This window comes from Rhagoletis zephyria, unplaced genomic scaffold (assembly GCF_001687245.7).
Source record: "Rhagoletis zephyria isolate East Lansing unplaced genomic scaffold, Rhagoletis_zephyria_1.1 Rzeph_scaffold_01465, whole genome shotgun sequence".
Classification (NCBI taxonomy): Eukaryota; Metazoa; Arthropoda; class Insecta; order Diptera; family Tephritidae; genus Rhagoletis; species Rhagoletis zephyria.
The window spans coordinates 31,355-52,492 of NW_016158549.1; the positions used below are offsets into that span (position 1 = coordinate 31,355).

Sequence of the window (21,138 nt, forward strand, 5' to 3'; positions counted from 1 at the left end):
TCCGGGTATTTAATGTTCGACCGAACTTAGACTCTCTTACTTGCTATAAAAAAATATGTATATATAAAAAATACACAAACAAAAGAAAAACTGGTCGAAACTGGTCAAAATGTCGTGTCTCTATTACTTTTCGCACATGACTGTATCGGGACCAAATATGGTTCACTTACTATAGACTTCCCAATGAAGATCATGTACTGAATATAATTTCGATATATCGAGCGGGCGTGACCACTAACATACTAATGCAAATTTTCATAATGCATAAATATAATGGAAAAAAGCTTCCGTGGTCTTTCCCATACAAGTGGAATTTTCATACAGAATATCTCAAGAAGTATCTGAGGTAGGGTACTGGAATTGTTTCTGGAGATTTCACGAAATTCGAAGTTAATAGAAAAAATGTCGTGAGCAACTCCGATTTGATCTAAAATTCGCATGGCACATTCCGCTGGAATCATTTACCGAGACCAGTGAGATGTGGTAATTTATCAATGTCATGTTACTGATTTAGAGTTGCAAATATTAGTTGCCCCCTGCCCTACGTTTGTATGTACATACTATGTATGTTACGACAGTATTTATTTACGTTGTCATGTAATTTTAACTTTACTTGTGTTCTTCTATTTTTACCTATCTTAATAATTTGCATAAGTGTGTGAGATTACCCACTTTTGTCAGAACAACTTATCTCGAGTTTGAATTTTGGTCTGTAAAACAGATAAATCTTCTTCTTCTTTTTTGGCGCTGTAGCGATTTTGGCCGGGTAAATATATGTACATAAATAACTTCCACTATCGGCTTAGTAAAATTTTGTTGAACTTATCATCTAAGGTATTATTTTAAATCAATTCTTCTAAATTCAAGTAAGTTGTTTTGTCAAATCTCAACAGTAGTTTATGTTTTAATTGTTTGTTATTGTACAGTAATTCCATAGCCGAATATGACCACCAGCAGTGCTTAATATTTAAAAATGTAATTCCAATCGCATATAAATTTGTTTATGTATGCTTGTATCTGTTATTTTATTTTATGACACAATAGAATAAGGTAGTAGTTGTGGATGGCACGCGCGTCAAATTGCAAATTTGGGACACAGCTGGTCAGGAGCGTTTTCGTAGCGTCACACATGCCTATTATCGAGATGCACATGGTATGTTGTAGTATTTACTATGTACTACATAAGTATGTTTTATACAAATATCAACTTAAAGTTTTCTACTTTTTTCCTTACATAGCTCTGCTTCTGTTATATGACGTCACCAACAAAACCACTTACGACAACATTCGCGCTTGGCTGGGCGAGATAAGGGAATATGCACAGGATGATGTCGTGATTGTGCTCATTGGTTTGTATACTCCTATATATATACATATATGTACATACATATGTATGTATGTACATTAGGATTGTTCCCCCTCCCCCCCTCTCCCCGCCCCTCTTCGAGGATTGTTCTTCTATATATTAATAAAATAAATTTGGTATTAAATATTATTGGAATTCCATGAAAATAAGCAGAGAAACAGAGTTCTCCGATCGAAAGATATTGATTTTCAAGAATTCTGGATTCTTTTTACGAAAAGTCACTTTTTCCTTTTTCCGCTTTGAGCGACCTCTAAATATTTTTTTAATTTCGTAATAGAAAACAAGCGTATTTTCCCATATAGAACAATCCTAGGACCTGAGAGCATTAGAATTGGGACTTAACCTTTTTTTGCATCCTTTTTTGGGACCACCCTAATGTGCATACATATCTAAGTATTTGTGTACTTTTCGCTTAAATGTACAGTTAGTTTCTCACAGCTTGCAACTATTTACGTACATGTGTGCAATATCAATTCGTTAGTTGTCGTGAAGTAATGATTAGGTTAAGCGATGGATTTCCAATATGTTACGTAAAAAGGGCTTCTATTGAAAAAATTTACAAATTCTCCAATGAAACCACTTCTATAGAATGTTTATTTTCTAGGAGCAAACTCCACCGCCACCCAAGGAATAAGATGGGTGGTAAAGGTTGAGGCACAGCAGCCCAGTCTTAAGCAGGAATCGTACGATTTGTACATTTATATAGATTTTTTACATTTTGACAGTTACACACTGGGGTTGTTTGGACATTTTTTATTGAGCTAAACTCATTCTCGATAAACATTTATAGACATCACCGCTCTGTGTCTGCCAAAATTTATAAATTTGTACAAATGTACAAATCGTATGATCGCTGCTTTAGTGCATACTTCTCCCAGTGCGAAAAGCACTCATATTTTTGGTTTAACATCACAGAAAGTCCGAAGCTGAGTAGAAACTCAATATAGGAGTAAGTGAGTTAATATGGCCCTATTATGTTTTGCATATATTCCCATATTTTGCTTGTTTGTATATTTGCATAATTTTGCATACATTTGCATATGTATTTCCTATAAATAGAGTTATATAAATGTGGCATTGTGAAAATCACCCTCAATGTCTACAAATATGCCCAAGGCGAACTCCTTCCTATGGATGGCAATGCTATTTCGGGCAACCAGATTTTGCTAAGGCGTCTCCCAGGATTTCCCCGCCTGATAGGCATGTCGATGCAAAGACAGAGGATGTGATGAGAATACCTCTTTCTTAAATTATATACGAAGTATACAAATATGCATATCACAAGAATTAACCCCCTTTCAACTTTACAACGATATGAATTTTTTTTAAATCAGTTCAAAATTTTCTGAAATATTAAGTTTTTAATTTTTCGAATATCTGACATTTGACCCGTTATAGCACCTGTAATATAAGCTTTCACAAAAACATTTATATACCATATAAATAAGAGCAAAAGGCCGACCACATCTGTATTATTAATTTTTTTGCTTTTTACATGCAATAGTTAGAAATAATTTTTTACCAAAGGTTCAGTTTCGAAATTCGAAGAACGGAGAAATTACTTTTTTTACTTATGACTCAATCTCTAAAAAAGTTGGTTTGGCCTCATACCCAGCCGAGTGCTGTACAGTGTTAATGGTATAAAAAATATGAATTCAAAATCAATGAATCTCACTAAATATTTTAAATAATCTGGCTTAGTTTGATTAAATAACATGCTTAAATTTGCTTTCTTAAAACGCAATTCAGGAAATAAAGCGGACTGCAGCAACAGCGAACGGCAAGTAAAACGCGAGGATGGAGAACGATTAGCTAGAGAGCACAATGTACCCTTTATGGAAACATCTGCTAAAACGGGATTGAATGTCGAGCTTGCTTTTTCCGCAGTCGCTAGGTGAGTAAAATAAAAACCGATCATTAAACAAAAAAATATATACATTAAGTGAACTCGACCACGCACTAAGAATTTTTTTATTGTACCGGAAAAAACTTCAAAAAACTAACTGGCCGCCTAATCACCCACATTTTTTTCTCGAAAATGTCATTTTATACATAAATTTATAAAGATCTCGCCAAAACTTTGTAAGGATTTAAATAAAGATTTCAGATTTTTTACAATTGACATAAATATGGCAAATCATAATCGCTTGGTCGCAAGCTATGACAAAGTATCTCAAAAGTTAACTGAGCTTTGCTCTATTAACGAATTCCGACACTAAATAATTGGCAAAGTAAACGAATCGGACTGGCTGTGTATTTACGGGAGGAACATTAACACCCGACTTCTGCACCGACGTTCCCGACTCCGAGCCAACCCTGGTTCTAGTTGGGATTTTCCCTGTCCGGCTCGTCCACTTCTCAGCCGTACTAATGCTTTCTTATGGAATAAGGAACTTAAGAGGTTCACGAGTGATTCGAAAATTTGCTTAACCGAGCTTTCAAAACTAATTTTTAGCCGGTTAGTAAAATTCCTTTGCGAAAAGTTAAAGATCATTGAGTACTTTAGTCATATTGAAATCTCGGGGAAAAGGGCTAAGTTGGTATCTCAACCAAACCAAAGAGCGAGGTTCACTCATTAGGCCTGATCGTTATTGTGCAAGTAATGATAGCACATTTTGAGGTTTGTTAATAGAACTTAACAGCCGAATGAATATACCCTAAGATATGCTATTATATCTTTTACAACTCCAAATCATCCGGTCCAGATTGCTTCCTACCTATATTAAACAAAAAAACGGCTGAGTTTTATTGACGACCTTAAAAAAGATTTCCACTTTGATGTTTGAAGCTTCCCCGGCTTTAAGGCATAAAGTGACGTCTGTGTTGATAAATTAGATTTATCCAAGAGATCCATTAGGATTCACGCAGAAGGATTTCAATATGCCCATATGCCAAATTGGAAAGCATTCTTCTTTTCTCTTGTGCCTAGCATTTGATGATTTTCTCTGTTTTATCTACCACCATCTTGTATCTTAGGCTTGTAGGCTTACAAAATAAAATTATAGTTTAAAAAACTAAAACCTCCATATTATAATTGCCATTCGTACTGTCATCAGGTATGTAACTTGAGAATAGAAATCGCTGCATCTTTTAGGCGCATCAATATTACATAGTTACATCGCGAGCTAATAAAAGGAAGGTAAAAAAAAAATGGAGGTGGGCATGATACTTGGTGAAGACAGACGGAAATTCATAGATACAAAAATATACATTTTTTTATGTAAAAAAGTGATCGTAGGCTATGTTGTTGTTGTTGTAACAGCATACAAATAATCGAAAGAGTTTTTGGGGAGTGTTGCTGAAGTTACAGTCATTGGCCAGATATAAATCTGCATCGTTCCGATTACGTAGACCCGACTGTCGTGAGAACGATCATAGGCCCTATTTAACTTTTCTAGAGAGATACTATTTACAATGCTATTTACAAAACTATTGCAACTTTCCAACTAATAAAACGCTGGAAGAAATTCACACCGATTGCAACCCAAACAAGCCCTATATTGCCCTCAATCTCAAAAGGTCTAATTAGGTATCTCTTCCACTGAGAAGAAGAGACTGTGACCAACTCGTGGGATTGCTAAATTGCTGACCGGTAAATTTAAATGGCTTAAGCACCTCATTGTGATTTGCGTAGATGGCAATCGTACTTAAGAACAACTACATGATACAGCGAGTTTCAAGAATCGTTTTTATAATAATAATAATAGATTAGCGCTTACACATAAGTTAGTGTTTGTTATATTTCGTAGGTAGTATTATTATTTACAACTATATTCCTTTTTTCTTAAATAAAAAAAATAAAATTGTGCGATGATATATTTTATTTTTGTGCCCAATTTGCTAGAGCTATATTTTCGCTTAAAAGGAGTTAATATAGTCTGTTTAAAACTATGAAATTATAAAATGTCGTCCCTCTAAGATTACCGTAAAATGATGCCACTCTGCGATGCGATACGAAAATGCGATGGGAGAGGTCCATTAGAATTCAAGCATTTACTTACGATTAAACCCGTAAAGTCTTAATCTGTGTAAAACTCGTAAGTTTACGAGCCTGTTACGGGTACGCCCTCTTTTGCAATTACGTAATTAGGTGCATAAAGTGACTGTGACTGAAGTGACGACAGGCTGAAAAGGGTTTTGTGAATATTTCGTTTCGTAGTATTTTTCATAACAGCCCGCCAGCTCGAATGAAAGCTAAAATATAATTAAAAGTGCGAGAATGAATAGAAAACCCATGTAAATACAGTTGGTGGATGAAATTCACGAATTTTATTCACCTATTATTTTTTTCATCTGTTTTCAGTAGTTTATCATACATTTTACATAGAATAAAATCTTCGGCTCCTCGGCAACACTGAAGTTTACGAGGTCGTTTGCACATCAAATTTACATCGTAAATTTACGAGGGGCTCGTAAATTTACGAGCTTTACAAGGTTTACGAGGCTTCTACGAATTTAAGGAAAACCCCCTGATGTATTTGCCTTTCGCATCGCATTGCTCATTCTTATCGCATTGCTCTTTCGCATCGCATTACAGAATAGCCTCCAGGTATACGCCATGTAAACGTGTCACCTACTGCAGGTACAACGCCCCCTTTTCCTTTTTCCAACGCAATTTCAGACCTGGCATTTATAAAATACCAATTCTCAGTATTCTAGCTAAATGCTCCCAGAGATATGGAGCATAAAATACTCAATTTGCATGGGAGTTGCCACACCCGCTTTATCCTAACCTTTTTTTTTTTTTGCTCCATGAGTATGGGATTGATTTCACATACATACATACATATCTCCATAACAACCCCTGTAGTCAAGAGAATTAGTTGCAAACTATCTTCATACTCCGCATGCACAACTAGTCAGCCAACTATCTTTTTTCGATGCAATCAACTGGTATTTTTAACATGGGGATGTCCTACAAGATGGCAATTTTCAGATTTTGGTCAAAAATATACCAGTCTCATACTAGTTCAAAAAAGACCAGTCCAATTATGGGAGTCAAGAAATAAAATGAATTCATGAATATACAATAAAAATATTTTTAATAAGTACACTTTAATACACATTTTTATTTAGCAGCCTTAACTAGTGTAAAATTTTTTGAGTATTAATTAATTAAGGAAGAAATAAATACTTAAATATTTTAAACTTTCGAACATAAATTTAAATGCATTTTTCATTAAATGTTATTAAAAGTAAAAGCTTTTGGGTACAATAAATACTACATCTTTTTGTATTTTTTTATTAATATTAAATATACAAAAAACAATTAGTTAAAAATAAAATAAATACTTTAGTTCATTTTCGAGTGAACTTGAAAAAAATAAAAGTATTCATTTTCACTTGTTTTTTAAATTTTATAAAAGAAATTATTAACGCTTAAAATTTGAGATTTGGATAAGAACAAAGTAAAAAATAATTCTTGCAGTAATTAAATATTCTTAATTTTTGTCTAAAGTTTGGCTTGTTGATTGATAATTGAAATTAATCAAATAATCATATTAAAAAGTCAAGAATAATTGATAATGATCAAAAATAATAAGATAATCATGAAATTGAAATTAATGGATAAATTAACAACTTTTAATAGATTATTAAAAATGTGCTAATATAGGTATTTAATCATCAAATGGTTATCCACAAAAAGATGCTTTAATTAATAATCATTACGATTATAAATCATTATTTAACAGGTCTGGTATAATTGAATATGTACTCGCCTCAATGGTTTACAATATTCCCAAATAAAAGGCACAATATTTCGTGTACTTTGTATTCAACTATCGAAGTCAAATAAAACCGGGCATGAATAAATCGGTTTGTACTTAGTACAAGTCTGGCCATTTTCGAACTACATAGTTCGGTTTCAGTCAGGAAATTCTAGGTGTAAACTAGTATTTTTCCTGACTAGTTTGTGGTTTCACTGCAGGGAACCCTGCAGCGAAAGCTACTAGTTATGAACTAGAATTCTAGCAGTTTGCGTTTCAGCACAATTAATTCACGTTATTTCCTTTTTCAATGTTAGCGACTAGTAGTTTTAACATGGCGATGTCCTACGAGATTTCAGTTGTCTGGATATGCATCAGCATCTACTAGTAGAAATACTAGTAGCATTATACCATTAAATGGGATAGTCCGCCAATTCATTGCCCATGAAAGCATAAGTATTAGAGTGACTGGCTCGGTTTTTCCAAACCGGTTTCCCCCGTTTTTTTGGCTGTCTACCGTCGGTTTTTTTGTAAACTTGATTTTTCGAATATCAAATAAACCGGATTTTATTACCGAACAAGCCGTTTTTTTTCATTTCTTACAAATCTTGACCTCTAAATAAATAATAAATGTTTAAAGTTTTTCGAAGTTTTCAAAGCTTTTTCCAGTTTAAAAAAAAACCCTAAATAGTTATAAAATTTTATCCTAGGATATTTAGGAGTAGACAACATATTATATTTGATTCCTATAAATGAATGTGCTTAAACGTTTTCTACATGTTTGGCCGAGCTTCTTCTTCAATTTTTGTTCTGTTTCTTGATGTTGTGAAACAAATGGAGAGACCTACACCTTTACTCCACCTTTGCTTATGCTTTTTTATAGCAGAAATACACTCGAAGGTTAAAAAAAAATTTGTTTTTGATGTCGCTGGGACCATGATAAAAATATAGTAAGGTAGAACCGCTGAGAGTCACTTTTAAGGTTCTTGACGTTTCCAAACAATTTAATTTTTAAATTTACTCACAAACTCACACACACATTTTCATTTTAAATCTCAAGCAACAACAATTTCGAACAATTTCAATTTTTTATTTTCACTTTTATATGATTTTAAAATGTTGGCAAACTTCAAAAAAAAATCATGGCCGACAAATTGAGAGAACGGTTATACCTTGCTATGTTTTTATCATGGCTGGGACCTTAAATTGAACTCAAAACCGAAAGGAATCAGAAAAAGTGTAATAAAGTATTAAAAAGTTAAAATATCACCAAACTTGAATTTTTCACTGACTCTTATTTGCTTTACTTTTGATATAAAAAACTTTGAACTTATTTTGTTTTTCTATTAATAATAATTTTATTGTAATTTCTGGACATGACTTCATACCATCATGAGCCTTTTCACTGTATAAAAACTATGTAAAATAAAAATTGCTCCTCCAGTTTTTTCTTAACTTCAAAATCGCGAACCAGTTTTTTCAAATTGCAATTTTTCGAATAACTCGAAACCCAGTTTTGGAAAAAAGGCGAATAATCGAACACCCTTATAAGTAAGCCATTTTGCTCGCGGCGCTGCAACAGTCGCAATGGCCGACAGAGCAAAGCATACGGTTATTCGAATTTTTATTGTCTGAATTATACGGATATTCAAAAAATCCGGACAAAACTCCCAGTCGTAGTACCTACCTATTTCTGTACGATGCACTGGCGAAAATATCTACATATATATACAGGCCAATTCTGAACCGAAACTCCCTGGGAGTTTTCTCTCTTTTCCCTTTCCTCCTATCCTGAATAAAAATTCCCTGAGGATTTTTTATATAAAATGGCGGTGTTGAGCTGTCAAAGAAGTGTCAAACAGCTGTTGAGAAGTTCGAATTTTCTCCTCCCAAACTTTCGGGGAAAATGCTATTTCCTGGGAGTTAATTATTGGAGGATTTCTTTCTCAGGAGAAACAAATTCCCGGATAACAAACTCCTTGGAGGTATTCAGAATTTGGCTGATATTAAATAATTATTCGCGGTTATATTCTTAATACCATATGACATGCATATGTACATTTAATCATTACACACATATATAACGTGGATTGAAGTACAAAACCGCGCAACTGACATTGTCTGCCAAAAATTGGATTTGCTCACACAAGCTCTTGGCTCAATCCTTATCCATTCGTCCTGAAATATACTAGCCAGAAATGCGATTTCTTTATAAAAAAGAGAACCATTTGAAATATGGGTGTTTTTACTCTCTAGAAAATAATTTATGCGACTTCATATACGCGGTTTTGCATTTTCTTGATACGCGGTTTTGTACTTTAAACGACGATAAGTATCTATTTAAAAATTATTGCTATTATTTTTTTCTTTTTAAGGCAACTAAAATGTCGGGGCACCGTAAATGGCGATGATGGAAAATTCAATGTCCATGACTTCGTACGCGACAATACGCGAGCACGAACAATGTGTGCGCAGTGCAAGTCGATGTAGACTTGGTTTTATTTTCCAAAGAAAATATGGAACACTATTTTGAAGCGAAGTAGATGGAATACGAGTATTCTATCTTGAAGATTGAATATTAGGATTATGTGGAAATGTTCAGTAATTTGAATAGCTTTATTAGGCATGATAGTGATGTACGAAGAAACATCCCTACAAGATCATTTGATTAATCATATGTAACTCATTGGTGATGGAAATGTTCATCAAACACTCCCATCTTCTTCAACTTATGGCCTTATTTAATAGTCTCTTTTTAACCAACGCAAAATTTGCAAATATGTTAGTAAGATAATCGAGAATGTGTTAGTTTCCATCACTCGAGTCAATTCTCAATCATTGATTGAATTATTAATTCTTGTAGGGATGTTTGAATGAATGTTCACGCACATGTGGCAGACAACGTAAATGTTTGTGTGAGCAAGTGTAGCAAAATGCGTACAAGAAAATACATATGTATGTACATAAAAAACATATATGTATTTATTTCAGGTGCCAGTTTATCCAGGCTTCTTCTACCCTGCTTTTCAAAAGAACTAAATTTAAGCTGTCATTCTAGCCTGGTTTAAGTTATTTGGAAAACAATACCATCTTAAGAGTTTGAAGTGAAAACTTATTATTAAGTTGCATTTATAATAAAAAATAATAATTGTTTTTAAATTATTTTAAGTGAAAAAGTTCAAATTTTTAAAAGCAGCTGAGTATTTATATTTGTGTTTATGAACATAATCATTTAATAAATCTGTAATTCCCACAGTGCAAACTAATATAAAAAGTGTTGTCATACGGATTATTGGGTTTTATTATGCCATATTTTGTTAATTTCTTTACTGTGCACAACTAACGAATAAAAGAAACAATTTTACGAAGTTTTCTGTTTATACCTAAGATGCGGTCATAATATAGGATGATCTAATATCGTTGTAAATGAATTGGTAAGTAGTAATACGGGAGTTTAGCCATCTCTATAATAAAGTATCATTTATTTCTTCTTTTGCGAAGAGGTAGGTACTCAGCGTGGCATTCTTAGGCTATTTCTAGGGGGTACGTGGCGGTAGGTATAAAACGCCCCCCTAATCCAGGGTGTACCAGGTACCTATTGGATGGTTTGAAGTCAGGGGGCTCTTCCGACTGTATTTTATACCGGATACCTGTCCGGCTCCGGGAGTAACGGTGGACTTACCGCAGCACGGGGCTCTGCTGTGGCCGACCGTTCTTTCCCCTTACCGTTATACACGGTCGCCGAAAGGTTTCGGCTCAGTAGGCGACCAAAGAACCAGATATTATGAATACGAATAATGAAGCCCCGGATCCCTGCACGGGTGAAAATGCCGCCGACGGACACGGCATTATAAATAGTCAAGAGAAATCTTCGGTAGCCGCTGGATCGGTCCCGAAGAAGCCTTCACGGCCATTTAAATAGAATATTGAGTCCAGCGTTGGTAGCTGCAAACCCTCGGAGGGCAGCGAGCGACTGGCGTCTGGGATGCTAACGGAGCCTACCCGGCCGATGGACCTCTCGTGCCAGGCGTCCTCATCAAGAGCGGCAATGAGCACATTCCAAACTCAAAGAGACAAGTGACTACCGCGCCCCCTCTTGCAGGGCATGCGGCCACAGTCATCAACACCTATAATACAGCCATATACCACCAGACAGCAACAACCAGAGCGGAAAGCACAACTGGACCAAGGTAGAACACCTCATACATCTCTCACCCTCCACTTCGAGGTCAATCTCCTAAGACACACGAAACGTAACACAATTGAACTGCAACGGACTCGAGAGCAAAATCGAAGAGGTACCCGTATTCATGGGTCGTGCAGCATATTGGTAGCAGCGATCCAAGAAATGAAGTTGCATAGCAATTCAGTACTGCTGGAGAACGCCACCAGGTTGGACTTGTCAAAGGCGTTTGCCCCCGTCTGTCATTCCACGCTATTAGAGGAAATGGAAGCTTCCTCTCTCCCCAGGCACTCAAACGGTGTACATAGGGGTATTTGAACGATTTAGGCGGCCATAAACCAATTTGACAAAATTTTAAAGGAAACTAAAAAAAAATAGTCACATTAGATAGAGAACATTCCAAATAACATTTTCCAGTCTCCCTCACTTTTCTAACTTGCACAGCGAACGCTCACCGTTGACCGGAAACAGAATACTCTAACGCTGCTTATAAATAAATTTTTGCTCTCAAGAAAGATCATGAGTGTTTTAAGTTAATATTTTGATTGTTGCATTGTATTCTTAAAAAGTAATGATTAAATTTTGTTCAATTGAAATTAGGTAATGTACTGTCAAAAGATTGCCCACAGAAAATGGCAGATAAGTGGTATTTCTCTACTTAGAAAATGTATTAAAGAAAAATCTTAAAACGCAACTATTATATAGTAACACTACTTTAGATCTATTTTAACACTAAACTTAAACTTTTTAGACGAATTTGAGGCCACTGAACCAGAATATGAATCCATTTAAATAAAAAAAAAAAGTTTTCGAGATATAAGCAAAAGTCATGTTTTATAGGACCTTTCGGTCGCGTTGCTAGAAATTTGCGGGCATGTAAAGCGAACCCAACTATGTTATGTATTTCGGAATAAACATTTGTTTTCCTTTACATTGGTGTTATATAAGTGATGATTAAAGAAATAGTTTTGGGTATACAAGCGTTAAAATTTAGATAAATGTCAATTTAGATAAATCCACGATATTTCAGTAAATATTGTATCCAAATTGTTGAAAATTGGTATGTGAAGTAAAATTTTGGAACAAGATAGGATTAATATGAAATGTTTGGATAATGGGAGGGGCCCCGCCCACTTATGATGAAATGCTGTATCTCAGTATCCGTTATGAGTACGGTGACCATATTTATGAGAGCCGAATACGGGACAAATATAATTTTGCAAATTCTTTCCACCACAGCTTACAGATCTGAAAGCCTCCTTCAATGAACCTAGATATATTAGCCCTGAAACAGTATCCTTTTAGTAAAATCAAAAATTTGTAGGATAATTTTCTCGAGATGTTTACCCCGAAAAATTTGTTTAAAAAATTCGTTAAATTTTAGTATAATAAAGCGCAATATTAAGTTGCTAAGGCTTGCCATTAGTTTTTGGCAATTTTTGTTTTTGTTGACGGTGTTGCGTATTTTTTCGTACAGAGTAAGTGAAATATTGCAGAATTAATTTTTATAGTTTTTTGGCACAAAGTTGGTAATTTGATATTATATGATTTTTGTTAGGAAAAGAGCTTTACTTTCATAAATAATAAATTTTAAATAAGCTAAGGGAAATATCCAAAACTTACTAAAATGTCGAGTGCTAATTTTTATTTTAGTCACTGTATGTTATCCTCGATTCGAATCACAGGCATTCAGATTAGAAAATAATAACTGTTTATGGAGAAAATTACGATCACATACCAACATCACTTAAAACTCGTTCATAGACATGCCATTTTAATGAGCTCTTAAGTGGGCGAAATACCAAATACGGGACATTAAAAGAAATACAGAACATTTAGCGTCCCGTATAAAATAAATAAATTAACAGGACAATGGGTAAAAAAAGAGGACTGTCCCGTATAATACAGGACGGATGGTCACCGTAGTTATGAGCCTTGCTTAGGGTATATTTAACATACACATCTGCTAAAAATACTTGAAATCAAGCGATAACCACGCCCACTACCCATATAACGGTAATTTACGAAAACACGAAAACTGCGATAAATCGATTCTTGGTATAACCTCTTAGCATTAAATTAGATTATTATCAGTTTTTGGATAATGGGCGTGGCGTCGCCCACTTATGACTACAAATGTATATCTCGGTAACCGATTTATCAATTTGTACCAAACTCGGTGCACTTAGTAACCTTCATCAGTAACCTATTTCAGTAATTGAGGACGCTTATTTACTCCAAGTTGATATCTACAACATGGCAACCGGTGGGAGGTTGCTTAGAGATTAAAATGTTTTCAAAGCCATTTTAACCTAAATATAAACCTCGGTATATCCAGTAAACGAACTGAAAAATTTAAGCACCGAATGTATGAAATATTAGAGATTCGCTTCACATCATTAATAAAACATAACGTAATTGCACTTTTTTATTTTGATAATATTAATTAATGCTTTTTTTACAAGTCCAAGTGGTCAAAAAAATATTTGTAATGAAATAATTTTGTTAAATGCAAACCATATTAAACGTAAAAACACATATATTTGGATTTACTTAATTTAAATGGTGAAACATGTTTTATAACTTGACTAGCAAATACCCGGCGTGCTTCGCGACGCCTCGTGAGTAATTTTGCATCAAAGTTAAGGAGAAACCGTATTGAAACTCAAATGGGAAAACCTCTTTAGGGGAAGAATTTTGCCTTTATTAGTATCCATAATTCATCTGGCCGGCCATTGTAATCCTAGTACATATGTATCTACATATAATGTGTTGTAATCAGTTGGTACTAATAATAAAAGTTAAGATCTATCTTCACAAGTCAGTGCCGTATCAGTTCATTATCATTGCCAATCAGCATCGATCAGTGATACCAATTCACACACATCCGTGGCACGTCGTCGGGTACTTTCAGTAAAATGAAGTTCATTGAAACCAAGAAGACTTATTTTACTAATGTTTATTGGCAATTATTGCCAAATTATATAATTCTGGATAATTCCGTACCAACTCGATTAATTTTCCCTCCATATCAAACTAAACTTGCAATAGAATACCGTCAGCTCGTCAGTGAAATACACAAACAAATTTGCCGAGGTAACTAAACTCTAAAAAATGTTTGTTTAAATTTAAGCATATTAAAAAAGGTAACCAGTTTCCTCTCTTAATGTAACCTGTTAAATACTTATTTAAATACTGCTTTTTAACTTTTACTTACCATATGTGTGGCGTAGAAAAAATTTGAAATTTTTTTGTTGAATTCTAAACACTCAAGGCCAAATTCACAGTGCGTAGCTAACTCAGAATCGGCAGTTAACTACAGATTTTCAGTACAGCACTGTGAATTTGGCCCTTAGGGCCCGTTATTTAACTATTTTAAAGTATAGTTAAATTATTAGTTAAACTAAACTACAAAAATTTCTATAGAATTTTCTTAGTGTTCACAATTACACAGTTTGCACATAAAATGTTTAAAATTTGCTCTAAAAGTTTTTTATTTAAAGTAACGCATATTAAGAGAGGTTACCAGTTTCTTCTCTTAATTTAGACACCGTTTTCATAAAATTAATTGAGGTCGATAAATAAACGCAGATCTAATTCCGAATGCAGGCATCGTTCCTACACTGAAAATAAAATCTGCGTAATTATAACGAAAACTTGCATAAATCTTACGAAATTTTTCGTCATTTTGAGCCACGAAAGTTTTCGTTGATTGTACAAAACCGTTTTCGTATATACTACGAAAATATGAGGCATCAGATTTTTAGTATATTTTACGAATGTATTCGTACTATTTACTAAAGAATTTAGTACTATTTACTAAAGAATTTCGTAATATTTACTAAAAAAAATACGTACTATTTCTTTATTTTGTTACGAACTTTTGTAAAATGCACAGAAATAATTCGTATGTATTGAACGAAATAACTTTCGTAAAATCTGCACTTGTTTCGTAGAATGTGCTATTTTGCTTTCATTCTGCACACTGTAAAAAACATATTACGAATTATATCACAACACTTTTATTTTGTTTTTATCGTTAATTTTAAAACTTTTTGTTTATCAAAACGTTTTGCAAAAACGCTTAACATTATTGATTGAAATATAATGAAAGTGTTGTGCAATAATTTTAGTCATGTTTTTTATAGTGTTAAAAGCAATCATGCGTTCTACGAAAGAAGAATTTTCTGATTACACTTTAGTTTAGAATTAATAAAAAAGGATATTTTACCTATAATAAGACTTAAGTCTTTTATTTATATGCATCCGAATAGGTTCCGAATACAGAGATGTAGATTTCGTAAATTTTAAAAGCATACGTGAATATTACGAATACCTTCCTACAATATACAAAATTATTCGTACAGAGATTTGTTCAGTGCTTTACCAATGTGTTTCGTAAAATAAACGTAAGATTTCGTTTGCTTTCGGCTCTCGTTTGTCTTGACAAGTTTATTTTAGCTTTAGGCACTATTCTGTTATTTTAAAGTTTTTTTTTTATATATATATTTAGTAACGAAATTCCACTTTGTATAAGCCAAAAAACTCTGTCTTTAACGCACTTGCTAATTTATCGACTTCGCGAAAACAATACCGATGTGCACACTTCAAGCATCAACACAAAATGAGGTTGTTGTTTTTGTTTCCAATGCGATGCTCGCAAACCACACTACAAACGACGAGCATGCTCGCTGAAAATCAAAATTTTTTGATTTTTGGCCGCAAGCCGCGCATGTGCGCGGATATGTTCGTCGTGTGTAGCCACTGTTATCGGTTGGCAACTTCTCGCTCTAATTCCGCCATATTGACTGCCTAAGGGTAAGAACATAGTGGAGCGGCGAGCAAAGAGCATTGAGCAAAAGCGTCGATTTCAAAGGCATATGTTTCAATGGGAAAGCGCATAGTGGAGAGCAAAGCATACATACACGTTTGTAATTGAAGCTTTACTCGATGCTAGCTCTTCGCTTTGCTCGACCCTCCACTATGTTTTGACCCTTAGTTGAAACAGTGTTACTTCTTTAACACTTCTTTGCCTAATAATATAGTTGAATTTTTATATTTTTTTTCTCAGTATACACATTTTGTTTTCTTAAAAAGGTATTTTCAGCCGGGCTCCCGTTTCCGAATTCGCAAAAATTTTGCGTTTTAGTTTTCAAATCGGAAAATTTTTGCGGTTTCAAATCGGTTGCCGATGAGACGGTGGAATGAAAAGTAAACGGCAAAATTAACATAAATAACAAGCTAGCTTAGTTTAAATTTATTTTTAATTATGCCCATTATATTAACTTTATATGTTGATATTATTTGTTTAATTCACTATTTATTATACACGTCTCCGTTTTGGCCAACGAAAGTTTATCGAAGCAACGAAGATTTACGATTCGGTGCGGACGATACATGTGCGATAATTGTTGCATACCTTCAAGGGATGGCTTTTTATAATGCTGGAAACGATGTGGAAAATGGAACTTATCGATAACAAAAAGTGGCGAATTCAAGAGCACCCAAAAATAAAAACGTACGATTTTTACGAAAACGCAAAACGCAAAAGTAAATGAAAATGAAAAATTTCATTACGAATATACTATAAAAAAGCAAATTTTGTTTAGAAGAAAATAGGAAATTTTATATTTTTCCCCCGAACGGGGATTAATTTCTTCCCGTTTTTCTTCTTATTCTACTGAGGTAGTGTCAAAATCGAGCTATAACAACTGATACCACCTTGTATTATTGCATCACGAGGAATTTTGACATTTTTGATACTTCATAACCTGTTGCCTCACTCTTTCCTCAAGAAATAATGGAACGGGCATATATTTCTGTTGCAAAACCTGGGTTGCCTTGTGCTCTTTTTCACAAAAAACTTTAGAAAACCGTAGTAGAAAACGTAGCAAATTCCTTAAGTGTGCTTTTACACAGTTCAAATATTGAATTCAATTCTGCTCGGGCATGGAAGAGAGGGGGTGAGAAGAAAAGGGACGAGTACACATGCGTCTGTACCGTCAAGTCGTTTCAACTTTCTTGCTTTGCTTTTGGCATTTTCGTTGCTTCCCATTTAAAGAACCAAAGACTTGAATTCAACAGAATTGAAACGTGTAAAAGCAAATAAAAAACACAAAAGAGAATGAGCAAGAATTGCTTTCAAGTACTTGAATCATGTAAATCAGGTGTAAGAACTGCGTACTGCTCACGGTGCAGCGTACTTGTGCAGTGCACTTGTGGTACACAAACGTCAATAGCCAAGACGGCGCAATCTTGTATTCTATCATTCTTGCGTACTGCCTTAAGGAAATTTGACTCAAGAAAATTTCTGAGCCATTTCTTGTACGTCATTTTATATGGAGTTTTTGCTTTTCTTGGTAGCTACATACTGGCCTTTAACGGGTCGTATGCTGCACTTCTGCCTAAATTGGCCTTAAGGCGTACGCCACACAAATCGAAGAAGCTCGACCAAATAGTTGGCAAAAAAGCAAGAACGTAAATCTTTACGTTATTACGTCTTGGTCGGCAGTCTATTTCGAACCAGTATTTTAAGTAAGAACGGCAACTCTATGAAAAAACGTCATTTTGACAACTTTTACTTTGACATTTATCTTTTCTTACGAACGTGCTTTCGTTGGAACACATGGTGTTTTGGCCAAATTTCCGAGTTCTTCAGAGTTCGAGATCTTCAGATTATAAAATAATTAGCACACTATGGCGGAGGTTTTTCATCGGCCGGGTCCGTTGAAACAAACCAATAAAGCCCATAAAACCGGGCGACATCGGTCGAAAGGAGCTATTGAAAGTGCATTAAAGGGACGTGTTTCGCTTAAAGCGGTGTCACACAAGCACAAACAGGAACAACGCAGAGAGCAGCGTCGCAACCAAATGAACCAAGTGCGTATCTTAAAATTGATCTTTACTCTTTTAAAAGTAGTTGTTGTATACAGATTCGAAAAAAGAAGCGTGAAGAAGCGAGATTGGAAAAACAACAGTTGGGAACTCAAGCCGCTCCGCCGTTTTTGGTTTGTATATTGCCAATGCATCAACAAATCGATGCAAGATCTGCATTAGCTATACTAGAAAGTTGTGATGAGGAAGCTGTGGTCCAACGCACAGAAACGGGTGTTACGTATATAAATCTACCACGCTTTAAACAGCGCTTTTCCTTCTTAATTCCCCCCATTGGACGAGGCAATGAAGTGGAGGTATTAGATTACTTAAAAGTTTGTGATACCACACTACTTTTAACTTCTGCGGCCATGGGAGAGAACGATGTATTCGATCGTTGGGGACACCGTATTTTTAACATGATATCTGCTCAAGGTCTACCTACTCCTATTGTGGCACTAATGGATTTAGAGTCGATCAATCCCAAAAAACGGAGCGAAATGAAAGCCTCTGTTCAAAAATTTATATCCAAACTACTACCAAAAGAAAAAGTAATGCAGCTAGATACCAATGCTGAAGGTCTGAACGTTATGCGTCGCATTGGTGGACAAAAAAAAATTGTAATTCCAAATAAAGCGAACCGGCCGCATTTATGTAGCGATAAAGTTGAATATGAATCTGATCCGAACCAATTAGATGACAAAATTACTTTAAAAGTAACAGGCTTCTTACGCGGTGCACCTCTTAGTGAAAACTCACTTGTTCACATTCCTGGTTTGGGAGATTTTCAGATGCAACAAATTAAAACTGCATTTGATGACTACAAGTTAGATAAACGGCCCGAGTCGCAGCTAGTTCCTGTTATTCGGGTATCGGACCACGAAAATCAAACATCTTTACAATGCGAAAATGTACCAGACGCTATGGATGCAGAACAAACGTGGCCAACTGAGGAGGAAATCAAAGCAGCACAACAAGAAACCAAAAAAACGAAATTGATTAAACGTGTACCCAAAGGGTGGAGTTCGTACCAGGCCGCATGGATACCTGACATCGAAGCAGTAGAAGCCACAGAAGATGCAAGTGAAGAAGACATGAACGAATCTGATGACGAAGAAAATGCAGGGGACGATGAATTTATGTCGTGTGAAAATCAGTCCTTTGATGAAGAAGTGCAAAAACCCGATTCTGATACAGAGGAGTACGTAGAAACTGCTTCAGTATCTGACGCTGCGATAAACGACGAAAAATATGATCTGCAAATGGACTTCCACGAAGAGCGGGAAACAATGAAAAAAATAAAAGATGCTCGCGTTGATGAGCTATGGCCTGATGAAATTGATACACCTCTAGATGTCGAAGCGAGGGACAGATTTCAAAAATATCGTGGGCTAGAATCGTTTAGGTAATAAAAATACTAAAGTAGCAGCTTAAAATTTCTAAGTATTTTTTCTTATTAGAACATCGCCATGGGATCCAAAAGAAAATCTGCCTTATGACTATGCTCGCATCTATCAGTTTCAGAACTTTGATCGGACAAAACGGCGAATCGTTTCGGAGGCCAAAGACGTTGATGGATTTAAGGTAAAATGTCTGATTCCCAACTGAAAAAGGTTGTAAATTACGGATGTACTTATTTAGCACGGCGCTTACGTAACAATGTACATCATAAATGTACCAGGCGAAAAGTGGCGAGCTTATATATCGGCTCGTAAGTGTCAATATCTTGGTGATATATGGGCTACTCCCTCATGAACATCAAATGTCTGTGGTGAACGTTGTACTCAAACGGTTACCCGACTCAGAGGCCCCAATAAAATCGAAAGAGACCTTAATCATACAGTGTGGTTACCGCCGTTTTATTGTTAATCCCATCTTCAGTCAACACACCAATGGCGATAAGCACAAAGTAAGCCAAAATACCAAAATTATTAAAACGAAAGTACTAAATCGTTTGCATAATTTTATTTTTTATTTTATAGTACGAACGCTACTTTCGGCCACATACAACGTATGTGCTACATTTTTTGCGCCAATACAGTTCCCTCCTGCACCTGTGTTAGCATTTAAATTAAATCCTGATTCAACTTTAGCGTTGGTTGCACGCGGTTGTCTGTTATCTTGTAATCCTGATCGTGTTGTGCTTAAGCGCATCGTTTTGAGCGGACATCCAATGCGTATCAACCGCAAATCGGCCACTGTACGTTATATGTTCTTCAATAAGGAAGATGTGGATTACTTTAAGCCGGTTAAGCTACGCACAAAATGTGGACGCTTGGGGCATATAAAGGAATCCCTAGGAACACACGGACATATGAAATGCGTATTTGACGGGCAGCTTCGCTCGTATGACACGTTTTTATGTATCTCTACAAACGAGTTTATCCTAAATGGACCTATGAGGAATGCTTAATACGCTGTGAAAAGGACGAGGAAAACCCTGAGGATGTAAAAATGGAATAATTCAAATTGTAAATAATTTCAGAAGTAAATATTAATATAAATGAGCTCATATGTATTTACTTAAAAAAGTGTAAGCCTTATTAAAAAACAAAATAGATAATTCACTTTTCTTACAACAAAAATGTGGGCATCATTTTTGTTATTTTTATTTATATATGTACGTGTAAATGCAGCAAACCAAAATGCCTATTGGTCTAAAAGGGCGATATTGGCAGAGAACGTACAGTCAATCAATAAAGTTTAGGTACAGCGATTTTTTTGCAATACGGGCAACTGTTTTTTAACCATTATATTTTTCTCAAATTTTTATAAAAATATGTTTAAATCTAGAGCATAAACCCCAAAAATCAGAGCTCCAAACCTTGTGCAAAATTAAAGAATGTGCAAATTTTCATTAAAATGTTGCACTTTTTAATAACAGTCTTTTGAAAAAAGTTTAGTATGCAGTCTTTGATCCCATTCAATTTTAGTATAATAAAGTACAAGTCTTAAACTATGTTCACATATCAATATTATCTCAATCAAAGCTCGTTTTTTAATCACCC

At 34.9% G+C, this 21,138-nt stretch overlaps 2 protein-coding genes across 2 annotated transcripts in view; both read left to right on the forward strand.

Annotated features, from left to right (window-relative positions):
* Nucleotides 1-9,634, forward strand: part of Rab26 (RAS oncogene family member Rab26) — a 31,968-nt gene extending 22,334 nt beyond the window's left edge. The window contains exons 3-6 of the mRNA XM_017617682.1: nt 1,045-1,153; nt 1,239-1,349; nt 3,116-3,260; nt 9,450-9,634. Coding sequence (XP_017473171.1) covers nt 1,045-1,153; nt 1,239-1,349; nt 3,116-3,260; nt 9,450-9,564 — 480 coding nt within the window. The 3' untranslated portion in view covers nt 9,565-9,634. The remainder of the gene's footprint in view (nt 1-1,044; nt 1,154-1,238; nt 1,350-3,115; nt 3,261-9,449) is intronic.
* An 8,195-nt stretch (nt 9,635-17,829) lies between these two features.
* On the forward strand, nt 17,830-20,715 carry LOC108364113 (pre-rRNA-processing protein TSR1 homolog). Its single transcript, XM_017617683.1, is given in 8 exon segments — nt 17,830-18,136; nt 18,190-19,535; nt 19,591-19,714; nt 19,772-19,843; nt 19,845-20,039; nt 20,113-20,134; nt 20,137-20,484; nt 20,487-20,715. Coding segments are annotated over 8 exon segments (2,397 nt in total). The 5' UTR covers nt 17,830-17,953; the 3' UTR covers nt 20,594-20,715.
* The last annotated feature ends 423 nt before the right edge of the window (nt 20,716-21,138 follow it).